The 13,220-nt window shown below is 50.1% G+C and overlaps 1 protein-coding gene across 3 annotated transcripts; it reads right to left on the bottom strand.

Moving 5' to 3' along the window:
* Positions 1–6,996: 6,996 nt before the first annotated feature.
* On the bottom strand, positions 6,997–11,145 carry PTTG1 (PTTG1 regulator of sister chromatid separation, securin). 3 transcript variants are annotated; one of them, XM_058677354.1, is made up of 6 exons: positions 11,048–11,145; positions 10,713–10,814; positions 10,266–10,447; positions 8,435–8,528; positions 7,657–7,815; positions 6,997–7,139 (listed from the first exon to the last, which is right to left on the bottom strand). In XM_058677354.1, the coding sequence occupies exons 2-6, from the start codon at positions 10,801–10,803 to the stop codon at positions 7,060–7,062; spliced, it is 606 nt and encodes a 201-aa protein (XP_058533337.1). In that variant the 5' UTR covers positions 10,804–10,814; positions 11,048–11,145; the 3' UTR covers positions 6,997–7,059. The 3 variants fall into 3 exon arrangements, with proteins under 3 accessions (XP_058533337.1, XP_058533336.1, XP_058533335.1); XM_058677353.1 differs by having other exon boundaries at positions 7,660–7,815; positions 8,426–8,528; XM_058677352.1 differs by having other exon boundaries at positions 8,426–8,528.
* Positions 11,146–13,220: the final 2,075 nt, after the last annotated feature.

Here is a 13,220-nt window from a genome sequence, read left to right on the forward strand (position 1 = left end):
AAAAAAAAAAATCAGGATAGGGCCCAGCGCGGTAGCCTAGCAGCTAAGATCCTCACCTTGCACACGCTGGGATCCCATATTGGTACTGGTTCTAATCCCGGCAGCCCTGCTTCCCATCTAGCTCTCTGCTTGTGGCCTGGGAAAGCAGTGGAGGATCCAAAGCCTTGGGACCCTGCACCTGCGTGAGAGTCCCGGAGGATCCTGGTTCCTGGCTTTGGATCGGTACGGCTCCAGCCATTGTGGTCACTTGGGGAGTGAGTCAACGGACGGAAGATCTTCCTCTGTCTTTCCTTCTCTGTGTCTCTGACTTTCCAATAAAAACAAATCAATCTTTTTTTAAAAAAATCAGGACAAAGGAAATTTTTAAATATTTACTAATTACTTAAACATTACAACAAAATTGTTGCTGCTGATGTAACATGTTTTACGAAAAATAGCTACCCAAATAAAATATTTTGTGGCGAGATTCACACTTTTGTAAGTCTCTTCACTGTCTGGCTTAAAAGAAGACAGCTGGATTCTCCTGTCTGCTCTGCATCCAGCCAGCTACGATACCACACTCTGAGCAGCTTCTGGAAAGTTCTAGTGTACACATGTGCAAACAAGGACAGTAGGGGTCGGCTGACAGTGAAGGCAGTGAAGGCCCCCTTGGGAAGGCCTGAAGAAGGAACCAGCGAATGGAGAACTTTCATTTTCAGATACACTTCAAAAATTCAAAAGTAAGCATTTCAGTTGAGGAATTCGTTGCACCTGCAACCTGCTTATTGGCTTTGCAAACTCATCTTGTCCGCCTTTTCTTCCCTCCTTCCTTGCCCTTTGCCTGGGAACTGGGTGTCTCCTTGGGCAATGCTTTCCTGCTGCAAGCTCTTCATGCAGCCTTCAGAACCATGGTGGACCCTGGATTCCTTCCAGCCACGAGAAGGGGCTCTGGCTGAATCCAGAAAGACCACGCAGTTTCAACTCTTCCTAGCTGTGCTTGCCTTTCTAAGGAAAAGAGCTGAAAATTCCTCACTTGATTTCCCATAGGCTATGAAGCTCAAGATTAAGTGATTCTCTAGACATGTTTAATTAAAATATGTAAATAAGCTATTAATAGTGATGTCCTGAGGCTCCTAACTTCACACCTTGAGGGACCATGAGCTCCCCAACTGTCGTCACTCCTCTGGTCCCTGACTTCATGACCCTGTGAGTGTCGGCGCACTCTGCTCCACCCCCACCCACCGACAGGGACAGGCTGCTCTCCTCGGGGGCTCTCACTGCTGCTTGCACACCACACCCCCTCCCCTTGCCCTAAAAACCACCGCCATCCCACGCCATCATTGTCTGCATTATTGCTCGCAATTGCCTTCCTCTCTTCGGTCCTTGGAGATGTTCGTCCTGGCTCACTGTCATTCTCCTTGGTCTGCAATCAAGCGAGGGGCCCTCCTGACATCTTGAAGTCTGCCTCTGTTGTTTGTGCCACACACCCCTGTAGTCGTTACAGCAACCCTCACACAGCGGGACAGCGCCCGTGTGAGCATTGCTCTTATATTACATACAGCTGGAGTGATTACACGAAGCCTGCAGGAATGCAGCCCTCCCATACAATTTCAACAGTCCTGTTTCAGAGTCCTCCAGGCACCAGGCATTAGAGAACCTTGTTGGATTTGCTTGTTTATTTGTTTGCAAGTTTTTTAAAAAAACAGATTATTTATTTGAAAGTCAGAGTCACGAAAGAGACAAGTGGGGAGAGAGATCTTCCATCTGCTGGGGCTGAACCAATCCAAAGCTAGGAGGCAATAATTTCTTCTGGATCTCCCATGTGGATGGCAGGGGGCCCAAACACTTGGGTCATCTGCCGCTGCTTTTCCCAGACCACGAGCAGAGAGCTGGATCCGAAACAGGGCAGCCAGGACTGGAGTCAGGCACTTGATACCAAATGTGGGAATTCCAAGCAATGATCCAACCACTGGGCCAAATGACCACCTGTCGACTCGCTACCAGGGAGCTGAAGATGCTTGCTAATCCTATGCTCTGGGTTGGGTCTCCCCCACAGAGCCCCCTACTGGACATCAGTGCACATGTGCAGGGAGTCAGGAGCCCATCTCTGCTGCAGGCTGCAAGGCACACGCCATTACCATGGAAACCCCTCCACCCTTCCAGCTCCAGGGGGAGGTGAAGCCTGGTCTGAGGGACCAGCATGTAAAGAACCTCTTCCTAAGGTAGTTACGGGCCTCAGTCTTTCCAGCAGCCTATGCTCAGGCACAAAGGCTGGCCTTGGCCTCTCTGATCTCAACCCTCCTGCTATATCGCTCCTCCACGGTATCTATTCCGGGCATGACTTTAGACTTGGAAATCACAAGGATAAAACAAGTCCAGCAGGAGTTCATTGTGGCTGGAGAGGGAGGATGCACCTGCTGACTGTCCCTACTGCATGAGCCTGAATGACAAAGATCCCCAAAAGAAGTTAGCTCTTTGCTTACAGAAAGAGGCCAGCGACCTGGGTATCCCTGGGAGAGGTTACATGTTCGGTATCTGCAGAAACATCTTGTGTCCACTGGGGGGCAGTGTGGAGAGCAGTTGTCTGTTTCCTGCAGTCCTGGGAAAGCTGAGCACAGAGATCGGCCTCCAGCCACCAGCTGCACACCTGCTGAGCTGCAGAAATGATGCCTGCCCCTCTCCCCCGCCCCGTTCCACCAAAGGTGCCAAGCTGAGTGAGAGCTAAGACTATAGAGATGCCTCCTGGGAGCCTGAAAGTAGCGGAGTGTGTGTCCCTTTCTGTCTTCTTATACCCTGCAGGGATCACTCACTGGAACTTGAAGATGGGAAGCTGCTCTTGGTCCAGAGCTTTCTCAAGGTCAGACACCTGCTGGGGTAACCCAGTCTTCATGTCCTGCAGCTCCTTGACAGTGTGCCTGAGGACCTCTCCCTGGTACAGTTCTCCATAGCCCTCAAAGGATGGGAAAGCCCCAGCAGGTTATTAATGGAAAAGCAGGTGGTTGGTCCCTGGACCAAACAAAAAGATGACCTCGCTAGGAAACGCACGGGAATAGGGACTTCAGCAGAGGAGGAAAGAGCGAGTGTGCTACCCAGAGACCCCCACATCAGCACGATGCAGCCCAGCACCCAGTGAAGGCAGCCCCATGGTTTGTCACAGCAGCTGTCCTCGAGGGCGTGAGGCTGGGTAAGACTCTACCTGGGCCCCTACACCTGTACAGCAAGCGGAGGAAGAGGTGTGGAAGCAAACAGATGCACTTGCTTCAGGCCAGTTTTTTCCCTGTGCTGGGAAAGAGTCTGGGATGAGTAGCGACCTCAAGTTTGAAAATGAACATGATCAAGACTATATTCCAAACACAAACACAGACTCCAGGTGAGAGCAAGTCACTAAGGGATCGGTGACCCATGGTCTTGAGCCCCGCCCTCCACACGGAAGGGAGGAGTGGTCCCCAGGATCCAACTGGCTGCAGAAGAATAAAGAAGCTGTGGGGCTGGGCTTTCTCAGGAATCAGACCGTGCCTACGCTGGGCTAGCCATCTAGCAGGGGAGGCAGGATATCAGCCTCCTAGACGGGCACTTTACCACCCTGTCTGCAGGAACCTTCGTGGAGGGAAGTTCTCCGATGTGTCATGAACAGCAATTATGTCATGAACAGCAAGCACAACACTCATGACGCATCTGCTCATTTCAGCAAGTCCCCGGGGCACCAGGCATGTGACAGGCCTCAAGGCAGCAGCGAGCATGGCCTCGCTTGGTTCCCCCTTGTCACAGCAGCCCTGAACTCAGCCCTGCAAGTTCAAGTGCTGAGGCTAATCAAGCCGGGGGTGGGGGAGGGAAAAGAGGCGCCTGGGACAACCATGGGATAAGCAGGAGAGGCTCTGGGTAAGAGAAACAGCTCAAGGGACAGCTAAAGTCACTGAGGGGTGAGCCAGGCAAATCCCCAGAGGCCACACTGCCTCCAGGAGCCGCTACCAGGCCCTGGGAGCCACCTTCTCCCAGTGGCGGGAGAGGCGTTACTAACAAGCGAAGAAGGTGCCTCGCATCACTGCTGGAGGGGGTGCAGGATTTTTCTCCGGGATCCTAAAAGACCTGCTGGAATTGCACACTCTGAAGAGGACAAAAGACGCCAAAGTGTAATCTTTAAAATGGTGAAGTCATGGCATGCGAATTTTATCCCAATTTTTAAGTCTGGGGCAACTTGAAAAGAGGGGCTTTCACTTACAACCTAGACGAAGGGCTGAGGATTAGATACACTTGCTGTGAAACGAGTCAGACACTGGAGTAAGATCCATGCCACCATGATGGGAGGACCTCAGCCCCAGAAGCCAGGAATGCTGATGGTGACGTCAGAGAGGCAGGGCCAGCGAGGGAGGTGGAAAGGGAGGAGGAGGCTGGGAGGAGCGCAACAAACTCCCCAGGTGGAAGAGAGGAGAGTGGGGGCTCAGGACAGCCCAGGGCAGGAGCGCTGGGGAGGGAAGGGGTGCACAGAGGGACTAAGGCGACTAAGGGACTAAGCCTCTCCCCAGCACAGCACATCCAAGAGGAAGCCAACAGAGAGGACAAGGGGGAGGAATGCCCAGCGCTCTCATCAGCCGGACAGGAAAACTGCATCATTCAGAGGTCAGCAGATAAGAGACCCCCGCAGATATTCTGACTCCCACCTCAGCAGTAGCAGGAAATGAGCCGAAGGCAAAACACTGCAGGATGTTGCCTAACAAACGTTAAAGGAGGCACCACGCAAATGAATCAAATTGTTTCCAAGTAATTTCACCACATTTCAGAACATAGCTTAAGGACAGTTACAGAAATGTAGAAACACTCAGCTTGGGGGCAGGGGGGAGAGGCGGGTAGGTAACATTCACATTTGGCATACTAAGTAGAATGTAATCACCATAAAGACTATTGAAACCAAGGCAGAACCAACCCAGATCATATGTCAAAATCAGCAGAGCTGGGAAGGATCGGCCGCTTTTGAAAGTCTAAGGGGTGGAATTAGAGGACTGAGTGACCTTGTCCAGGCACGGGGGAGGCTCTCAAGCTGACCAGATGAGACACACATACTGTCCAATGTCAGGGATCAGCACAACCCATGACTCTGTAGGCAGGAGAGAAGGCCAGGACAGGGCAGACTTGGGAGAGAACAAGAGTTCCTTTTCAGGACCTGGTGCAGTAGCCTAGTGGCTAAAGTCCTTGCCTTGCATGGGCTGGATTCCATATGAGCGCTGGTTCTAATCCCGGCAGCTCCACTTCCCATGTAGCTCCCTGCTTGTGGCCTGGGAAAGCAGTGGAGGACGGCCCAAAGCCTTGGGAGCCTCCACCTGCATGGGAGACCCGGAAAAGGCTCCTGGCTCTTGGTTCTTGGCTTTGCATTGGACACAGCTCCAGCCTTCATGGCCACTTGGGGAGTGAATCATCGGACGGAAGATCTTCCTCTCTGTCTCTCCTCCTCTCTGTATATCTGACTTTCCAATACAAATAAATCTTTAAAAAAAAAAAAAAGAAGCAAGGACCCTATTTTGCTGGTTGCATAGCTCAATGGCCAAAATAAGATAGGTCTGACCAGATAGAAAACGAATACTTGAGCTTCCTCCTGCAGCCATCCAGGGTAGGGTCAGTGCAGTGGAACACACAGAACCCAGCACATCCACAGCTCAGCAAGGGCCAGAGGTAGAGCCTGCTACTGCTTCTTTTGTAAGGGAACCTCCAAAACCCAACAGGCGAAAGTTTGGAATTTTGGGCCCAGCACCATAGCATAGCAGTGAAAGTCCTCTCCTTGAACACACCTGGATCCCATATGGGCGCTGGTTCTAACCCCGGCAGCCTCGCTTCCCATCCAGCTCCCTGCCTGTGGCCTGGGAAAGCAATAGATGGCAGCCCAAAGCTTTGTGACCCTGAACCTGCATGGGAGATCCAAAAGCAGCTCCTGGCTCCTGGCTTCGTATTGGCTCAGCTCTAGCTGTTGTGACAGCTTGGGGAATGGACCATTGGATGGAAGATCTTCCTTTCGGTCTCTCCTCCTTGTACTGTATATCTGCCTTTTCAATAAAAATATAAATGTTTAAAAAAAATTTGGGAATTTTTTAAAAATAAATCTTGAAATTTTAAGGAAACATTTCTTGAAAGACTTGAGAAGAGGTAGGGAGGCAGGTTTGTCTGTGTTCATTCTCCAGATGACTGCCAACGGCCATGGCTGGGCCCATCACAAGCCAGGACTTTCTCCCAGGTCTCTTTCTCCCAGGATGTAGAGACCCAAGCACTTGGGCTTTCCTCTGCCAGTTTTCCCACGTGCATTAGCAGGGAGCTGGACTGGAAGTGGAGTGGCTGAGATGGGAACGGAACCCACACTCACGTGGGACCCCAGCAACACAGGTTAGGTTTAGCCTAATATACCACAACAGGACCCAATCATTTTAAAATGCCCCGCCTCTCTCCAAGACAACCCAAGGATTCCCATCTCCAAACTGGAATCTAAATACCAGCTCTACTGTTTTCAAGCTCTGGACCCATTGACTTAGTGAATCTGAGTCTTACTGTCTTTCTCAGAAAAAGTGTCAGACATTACACTCACAGATGTTTACAACATTCCCAACAGTGGACGAGTTACCGTTTCCGTATCCTCCATGATGATCCGCAGTGATCTCCCCGGAAGCTGTAGAAGGCCCCACTGAGGCTCTGAGATTTAGGGCCTTTCAAATTCTGATTACTGAATGCCAAGTTTGAAAGCCATCAGCAACTCCACAGAACCACCAACAATGAGGCCGAGCAGCGCCAACTGAAGGAGCTGGGAGGGGCCTTCTAACTAGGAGATTTAACAACTCACTAGTTAATGGCCACCGAAGGCCAGTAAGGTGTACACACAATGAAGGCAACACTTTAAGGCTAACGATGGCGAGCTTCTGAAGTAAACCAAAGGACTTTTAAGAAAATTTTTAGAAATCAAAACTGTCAGTAGAGTTTTGTCTAACACCTCAGTTGGTTTTAACTGTTCCAAAGTAAAAGAAGGAATAGCAACAACATTAGAATATCCATTAAAGAAAGGCTTTATTAACACAAATACACACAATTTACAAAGCAGTAAGAAATTTAAATTTCCATGTCGTAACACACAGGTGGCAGTTCAACATCCAGGGTCGACAGGATGCTTGAAGGAGATGGCAACAGACCTGGAAAACAGCGATTTCTTATTGTATTCCTGCAAATCCTCCAGTCCCTGTCCACATCAGATGGGAGCTGTCTATGGATTCCCCCAACTCTATATTCCTCCTCACAACATACTTCTTGGGCTACAGCTGTGGTCCCCAAGATGCTTCATTAGCAATGAGTCTGAACATGTCTGGTTCAGAGACACCAAAGTTAAGAGCAAACAGCCTCGCTAACGAAACCGAAAATCGGACAAGTTAGCCCATCTGAGCCTAAGACGTGGCTCCCCATCTTCTGTGGAAAGGTGTCTTCCTTACGGACACAGCACAGGTGCTCAGATCCTTGGTCAGGTGCTCAGATCCTTGGTCAGGTGCGTATGCATCTCGGGATTCTCATCCCAAGAAAATCCATTCAGTTTTTCAACTTACACCCTAAGAAGCTGAGTGTTAAGTCTCACCTCTGGACGGTCTGGGCCTTCAGGAATGGAAATGTTCGGGCAAACCAGCTCTGTGGTCCCTTCTGGAAGTCTCTGACACTTACCACATTCCCATGGGGGAGAGGGCATCTTCATGGGTGAAGGGGGGCCCAGCTCCAACAGCCTATCAAGCTCTTGCTCCTTATCGAGGATCATGAGAGGCACGCCCTTCAAGGTCAGGGGCGCGATCTGGTGCTCTTCAGGCAGGTCGAAACTCTCGAAATCTAACAGTAGGAGGAAGCATTTCATCAGGGTAGCCATGTTTGATGCCGTCAGAGGACGGCATGGAGGGCCGAGGGTCCCAAGGGCTCCTTGAAGTAAGAAGTATTTCACAGTTTCCTTCTAAATTGGGGGCACCCCTCAATGTAGGTTCTTGTCCTGCTAACCTGTATCCAAAGCCTAATTGTGCCTAGCACATGATAGTCATTCTCCTAGAACGTATTTCCAGAAAATATAGCAGGTTCAACGTTTTTTAAAAACGAAACATACACCCACATAATTTCACGGGCTATGTAGTTTCTAGCCAAAAATCCTACCAACCAACATGCATGTGTTTTCCAACTTGACCTACACTCCACCTTCTTGCTACCAGACTTGTTCAGTGTGAGCACCATCACCTTCCCTTCCCCGGGAGCCAAGCTAGGAGGACAAGTACCAGGTCCTCCTCATCTCCTGACCTCAAGGAACACCTTGCGTATCATTCTAACAGTAATGTTTGCATAAAGCACATCTCAGGCACATGAGTTCTTCATCATCCTCTCATCCAATGACAGCTGAGCTGAACTCAAGCCCAATTCCAGACCAAGAGCTCTCCTCCCACCCGCGAACACTCACAGATGTTACCTATAGGATTGAAGGGAAAGAATTTTTCTATTTCGGGATAGGTGTCATCTGGAGCAGGCACAGAGGTTTTTGCTTTAACCTTCTTCTCGGTCACCTGGAATAGAAGAAAATACGGATTAGAAAGAACGGAAGCCTTGGATAAGGCCTCTTCAAAGTACGTAGCTGTAGGGAATTGCGTGGTGCAGTGCTTGGGGTAGCATTTGGGCCATCTGCATCCCGGGCCCAGCTGGATTCCAGTCCTGGCTGGTTCTAACCCAGTAGCTTGCTAATGCACACCCTAGGGAGGGGCTGGTAACTGGTGGCTCAAAGTACTGGGGTTCCCATTACACAGCAGGGCCAGACCGAGCCCCCAGCCCAGTTTGGCCTGATCCCAGCGGCTCGGGGCACCAGCAGCTGGGAGGCAACTTCCCTGAACACACACACTCCATCACCCCCACCCCCGTCTCTGCCTTTCAAAATTTTGAACACATGTATGATTGACAAATTCAAAACATGGTGAAACAATTTCATACTGCCTCCTAAAAAACCATAATCCTTAATTCTCATGTTTACACCTAAATGTAAACCAAATATAAAATTCTAGCTCAAAAGTCTAAAGTTTAACTACCAGCACAAAGTACCAAGAATGCAGTTAATTCACAACTAATCAACTTAATTATTCAACCCAACAGAGGAGAAAATGGGCAGGAATCACCCAGAACCGTAGCTCATCTCTGGAGCCCTTGATGGTTTGTGGAAATGCCATTTCCCATTGGCTTTAACCTACTTGCCTAGTTAATGTTGAAAGCATCTTTGTGTTCCTCAGATACACACAACAGGAAGCAGTAACAGAGAGCCAAAGACTTAGGCTAAAGTCCTTGCCTCGCACACGCAGAGATCCCATATGGGTGCGGGTTCGTGTCCCGGTGGCCCCACTTCCCATCCAGCTCCCTGCTTGTGGCCTGGGAAAGCAGTCAAGGAGGGCCCAAAACCTTGAGACCCTGTACCCGCCTGGGAGACCCAGAAGAGGTCCAGGCTCCTGGCTTCAGATCGGCTTTTGCGGCCGCTTGGGGAGTGAATCAACAGACAGATCTTCCTCTCTTTCTCCTCTTCTGTATATCTGCCTTTCCAATAGAAATTTTAAAAATCAATCTTTTTTTCAAAAGTGTCTGGACAATTCCCTAGACTGGAATCACTAAGTGGCCATCTACGACAGCAGTGGGCCAAAACGGAAAACCACGTCTCAACTTACCTGCACTAAATCCCTACTGCACCAATTCCCATATGCCCACTCCGGACAAAGTTCTCCTTAACTTTGTCTTTTCTTTGCAGTACCGGTATTCAACATTTTCCTCCAAGTCAATACTGTTCAGGCAGCTTTGCCCCAAGCTGCACCGCAGGCAATCACAGCTTTGCTAAAAAGCGCTAGCCGATTGTGTTAATATACGTGAAACCAATTCTTTAAACGAAAGGCTCATCTACGTTCTTTCATAACCAGGGCTGACCAAGATCCCGAGCCAGCAGGGGGCACCTGACAAGCCAGAGCTGCTGTGAGAGACATGGAGCACCTGGGCCCCGAGCAGTGAGAGAGACCTCCTGCGAAGGCTCCCTCCAAGTGGAGACCACCCACCAGCCTGCTTCGACACACAAGGTCAGCAAGATGAGCATCAGCATTCAGTTACTTGTAAAACCTCCCGCCTCCAGGTCCAGAGAGAGACCCAGGGTTCCGCCCCTCTGGGCTTGCCACCCTGTTATCCCTTCTAATCAGAGGGATGGAAGCCAATAATCCGCTCAATCATCCTTTCACGGGGCAACAGGCTCAGGCGCGCCCATCTTTGTAGACCACACTCACCTTCTTGGCGACGCTCGCCTGTTTCGGTTTGAGGGGCGCGTTGGTCTTCACCTCCTTTTCTGTAGCTCGGTTGACAGTCCCCAAGGCCTTTCTGGCAGCTTTAGGGAAAGCTGGTGCAGCATCAAACTTTTTGCCCACAAGCGGCACCGAGGCCGAGGTTCTGCCATCGAAGGCTTTCCCTGCTGGAGAAAAAGTCTCACCTAAGAACATTTAGGCAGGAAACACCTGTGCAAGTTGACGACCCAGTAGGTATAGAAAGGGCACCTTCTCTCCCCACTGCAGGCAACAGCACGACCCGTCGTGGGGATCAGCCCTCCCCACCACCTCAATTATACATCTCACACGAAGAGGGAGACCGTAAGCAGGGACTCCAGTCGCCCCCAGGTCCAGCCCAGCACTCGCTGAGCGCCCACACCTGCGCCTCGGACCTCAGCACCGAGCACTTACCCAGCCCAGACCCCAGCTTCAGCCCATCCTTGGGAGCCACGCGGCTGCCAGGTTCTCCGTTCTCCTTATCCACAAAGATCAGAGTAGCCATCCTGCCTGACTCTAGAAGCGAGATTTACACGTTAGGGGACCCGGGAAAGGGAGAAGCTGGGGACAGCACAGACGCCCCCTCCCCACACTTTCTACTCTGGAGACGACCACACTAAACCCCCATGAGCCAACCAGCCAGTGGGGAAAGCGCATGCTTGCGGGAAAACGCATTTTATCCAACTTACACCGCGGTTAGAGGCTCGCAGCTCCCGACCGCAGGGTGGGCGGGCAGGCTTGGCACCCACCTGAGCTCAATCACCAAGGGTCCAGAGCGCAGCCAGAGGGAGCGGCCCCTCCGGACTCACAGCCAGCACCCGCACGCCGCCTGCTTCCCGACACGACCGGCTGGTCCAAACACTGGGACGCTGGAGTCGGAAACCTCGGAGCTCAACAGCCAAACTACCCGCAGCCCGCGACGGCCGCACGCTCCCGGTTTAAACCACAACTCGGGACCCGATTGGCTCGCCCGCCCAGAAGGACGGCCGGAGGGGCGGAGCTCCAAGAAGAACCAATGGGGAGGCTTCAGGTGCTAGAGCTCCGCCCCCAGGCGAAGTCTCCGGAAGCAGTGGAGGACCGCCCAGAGCCTTGTGACCTGGCTTCAGATCAGCTCAGTTCCAATCACTGCAGCCATTTGGAAAGTGAACCACGAGATGGAAGATCTGTCTGTGTTTCTCCTCTCTCTGTAAAACCTGCCTTTCTAATAAAAATAAATATATCCTTAAAAAAAAGAAAGATGCTATTTTAAACGCCACATACTGTGTGATTATTTTTATATGAAATATTCAGAGGGCACAGTGCGATGGGTTAATTGGTCATCTTCCCCTTGCAAGAGCCGGGGTCCCATATGGATGCCAGTTTGTGTCCCAGCAGCACCACTTTTCCATCCAGCTCCCTGTTTGTGGCCTGGGAAAGCAGTAGAGAATGGCCCAAAACCTTGGGACCTTGTACCAGTATGGAAGACCCAAAGGAAACTGTTGGTTCCTGGCTTCGAAATGACCATTTGCGAGTGAACCAGTAGATGGGAGATGTTTCTCTTTGTCTCTCCTCTTCTGTGTAAGTCTGTTTTCCAATAAAAATAAATCTTAAAAAATATTCAGAGCAAGCAAAGCTTGTCTCTCAAGAAATTTTTTAAGTAAAAAAAATCTCAATGATCTACACTCTATACCTATTTGAGGTTATTTTGAGACACTATTTCTTCACCTACTGTCCTACAAAATCAAATTAATATTTCTAGCGCTATACCCCAGGAATTGCACATTCTTAATATTAAAAAAATATAAAATTGAACTCTTATTGAAGCAAAGCAATTGGCTGTTTTAACTTTCACATTTGAAGAAGGAATATACATGAGCTCCACATGATAGCCTAGCAGCTGAAAGCCCTTGCCTTGCAGTCACTGGTTCTAATCCCGGCAGCCCTGCTTCCCATCCAGCTCCCTGCCTGTGGCCTGGGAAAGCAGTCGAGCACTTCCCTAAGCCCTGCGACCCTGCACCCAGGGATGGAAGTCCTGGAAGAAGCTCCTGGCTCCTGGCTTTGGCTCAGCTCAGCTCCTGCCATTGCAGCCACTTGGGGAGTGAACCAGCAGATGGAAGATCTCTCTGTCTTTCCTTCTCTCTGTAAACTGTGACTTTCTAATATAAACAAATAAATAATCTTAAAAAAAAAAACAAAAGGAATACACACAAAAAAATCAAAGAAATTTCTATTAGCAAAATGATTAAATGACTGTGTCCCTCCTAGGACCGCGTTTCACGAGCATACTTCAAAGGAGAGATGGGATATCTTAGAAGCCGTTTCTTTCCCACAACAGAAATCACTTCAGAGCCAGGTGTCTCCGTTAGAAAAACACATCTTCTCTGCTCAAAATACCTGGCATGGCTTCTTACCACTGGAAAGTACTTGAATAAATATTTTAGTAGATGTTCACTCGTTCAAGGAAAGATAGACATTTTGTGTTCATATCCTCAGCATGTCACACACACTGGGTACTAATTAACCTGAATTTTAACTGTTTTTTTATAAAGATTTATTCATTTTATTACAGTCAGATATACACAGAGGAGGAGAGACAGAGAGGAAGATCTTCCGTCCAATGATTCACTCCCCAAGTGAGCCACAACAGGCCGATGCCCGCCGATCCAAAGCTGGGAACCTGGAACCTCCTCCGAGTCTCCCACGCGGGTGCAGGGTCCCAAGGCATTGGGCCGTCCTCAACTGCTTTCCCAGGCCACAAGCAGGGAGCTGGATGGGAAGTGGAGCTGCCGGGATTAGAACCGGCGCCCATATGGGATCCCGGGGCGTTCAAGGCGAGGACTTTAGTCACTAGGCCATGCCGCCGGGCCCAACAGCTTTTTTTTTTTTTTCTTAACTTAATAGATCATGACCTTTCCCATTCATTTTATGGTACTCAGCCAAGGC

The sequence above is a fragment of the Ochotona princeps genome, chromosome 19 (assembly GCF_030435755.1).
Source record: "Ochotona princeps isolate mOchPri1 chromosome 19, mOchPri1.hap1, whole genome shotgun sequence".
Classification (NCBI taxonomy): domain Eukaryota; kingdom Metazoa; phylum Chordata; class Mammalia; order Lagomorpha; family Ochotonidae; genus Ochotona; species Ochotona princeps.

Excerpts from the sequence above, each read along its gene's own strand:
- PTTG1 (XM_058677352.1), bottom strand. The coding sequence starts at position 10,803 with ATGGCTACTCTGATCTTTGTGGATAAGGAGAACGGAGAACCTGGCAGC. Across the intron at positions 10,448-10,712 it reads GAAGCTGGGGTCTGGGCTGG|CAGGGAAAGCCTTCGATGGC; the intron begins GTAAGTGCTCGG and ends CTTTTTCTCCAG. Across the intron at positions 7,816-8,425 it reads CAATCCTATAGGTAACATCT|ATTTCGAGAGTTTCGACCTG; the intron begins GTGAGTGTTCGC and ends TCCTACTGTTAG.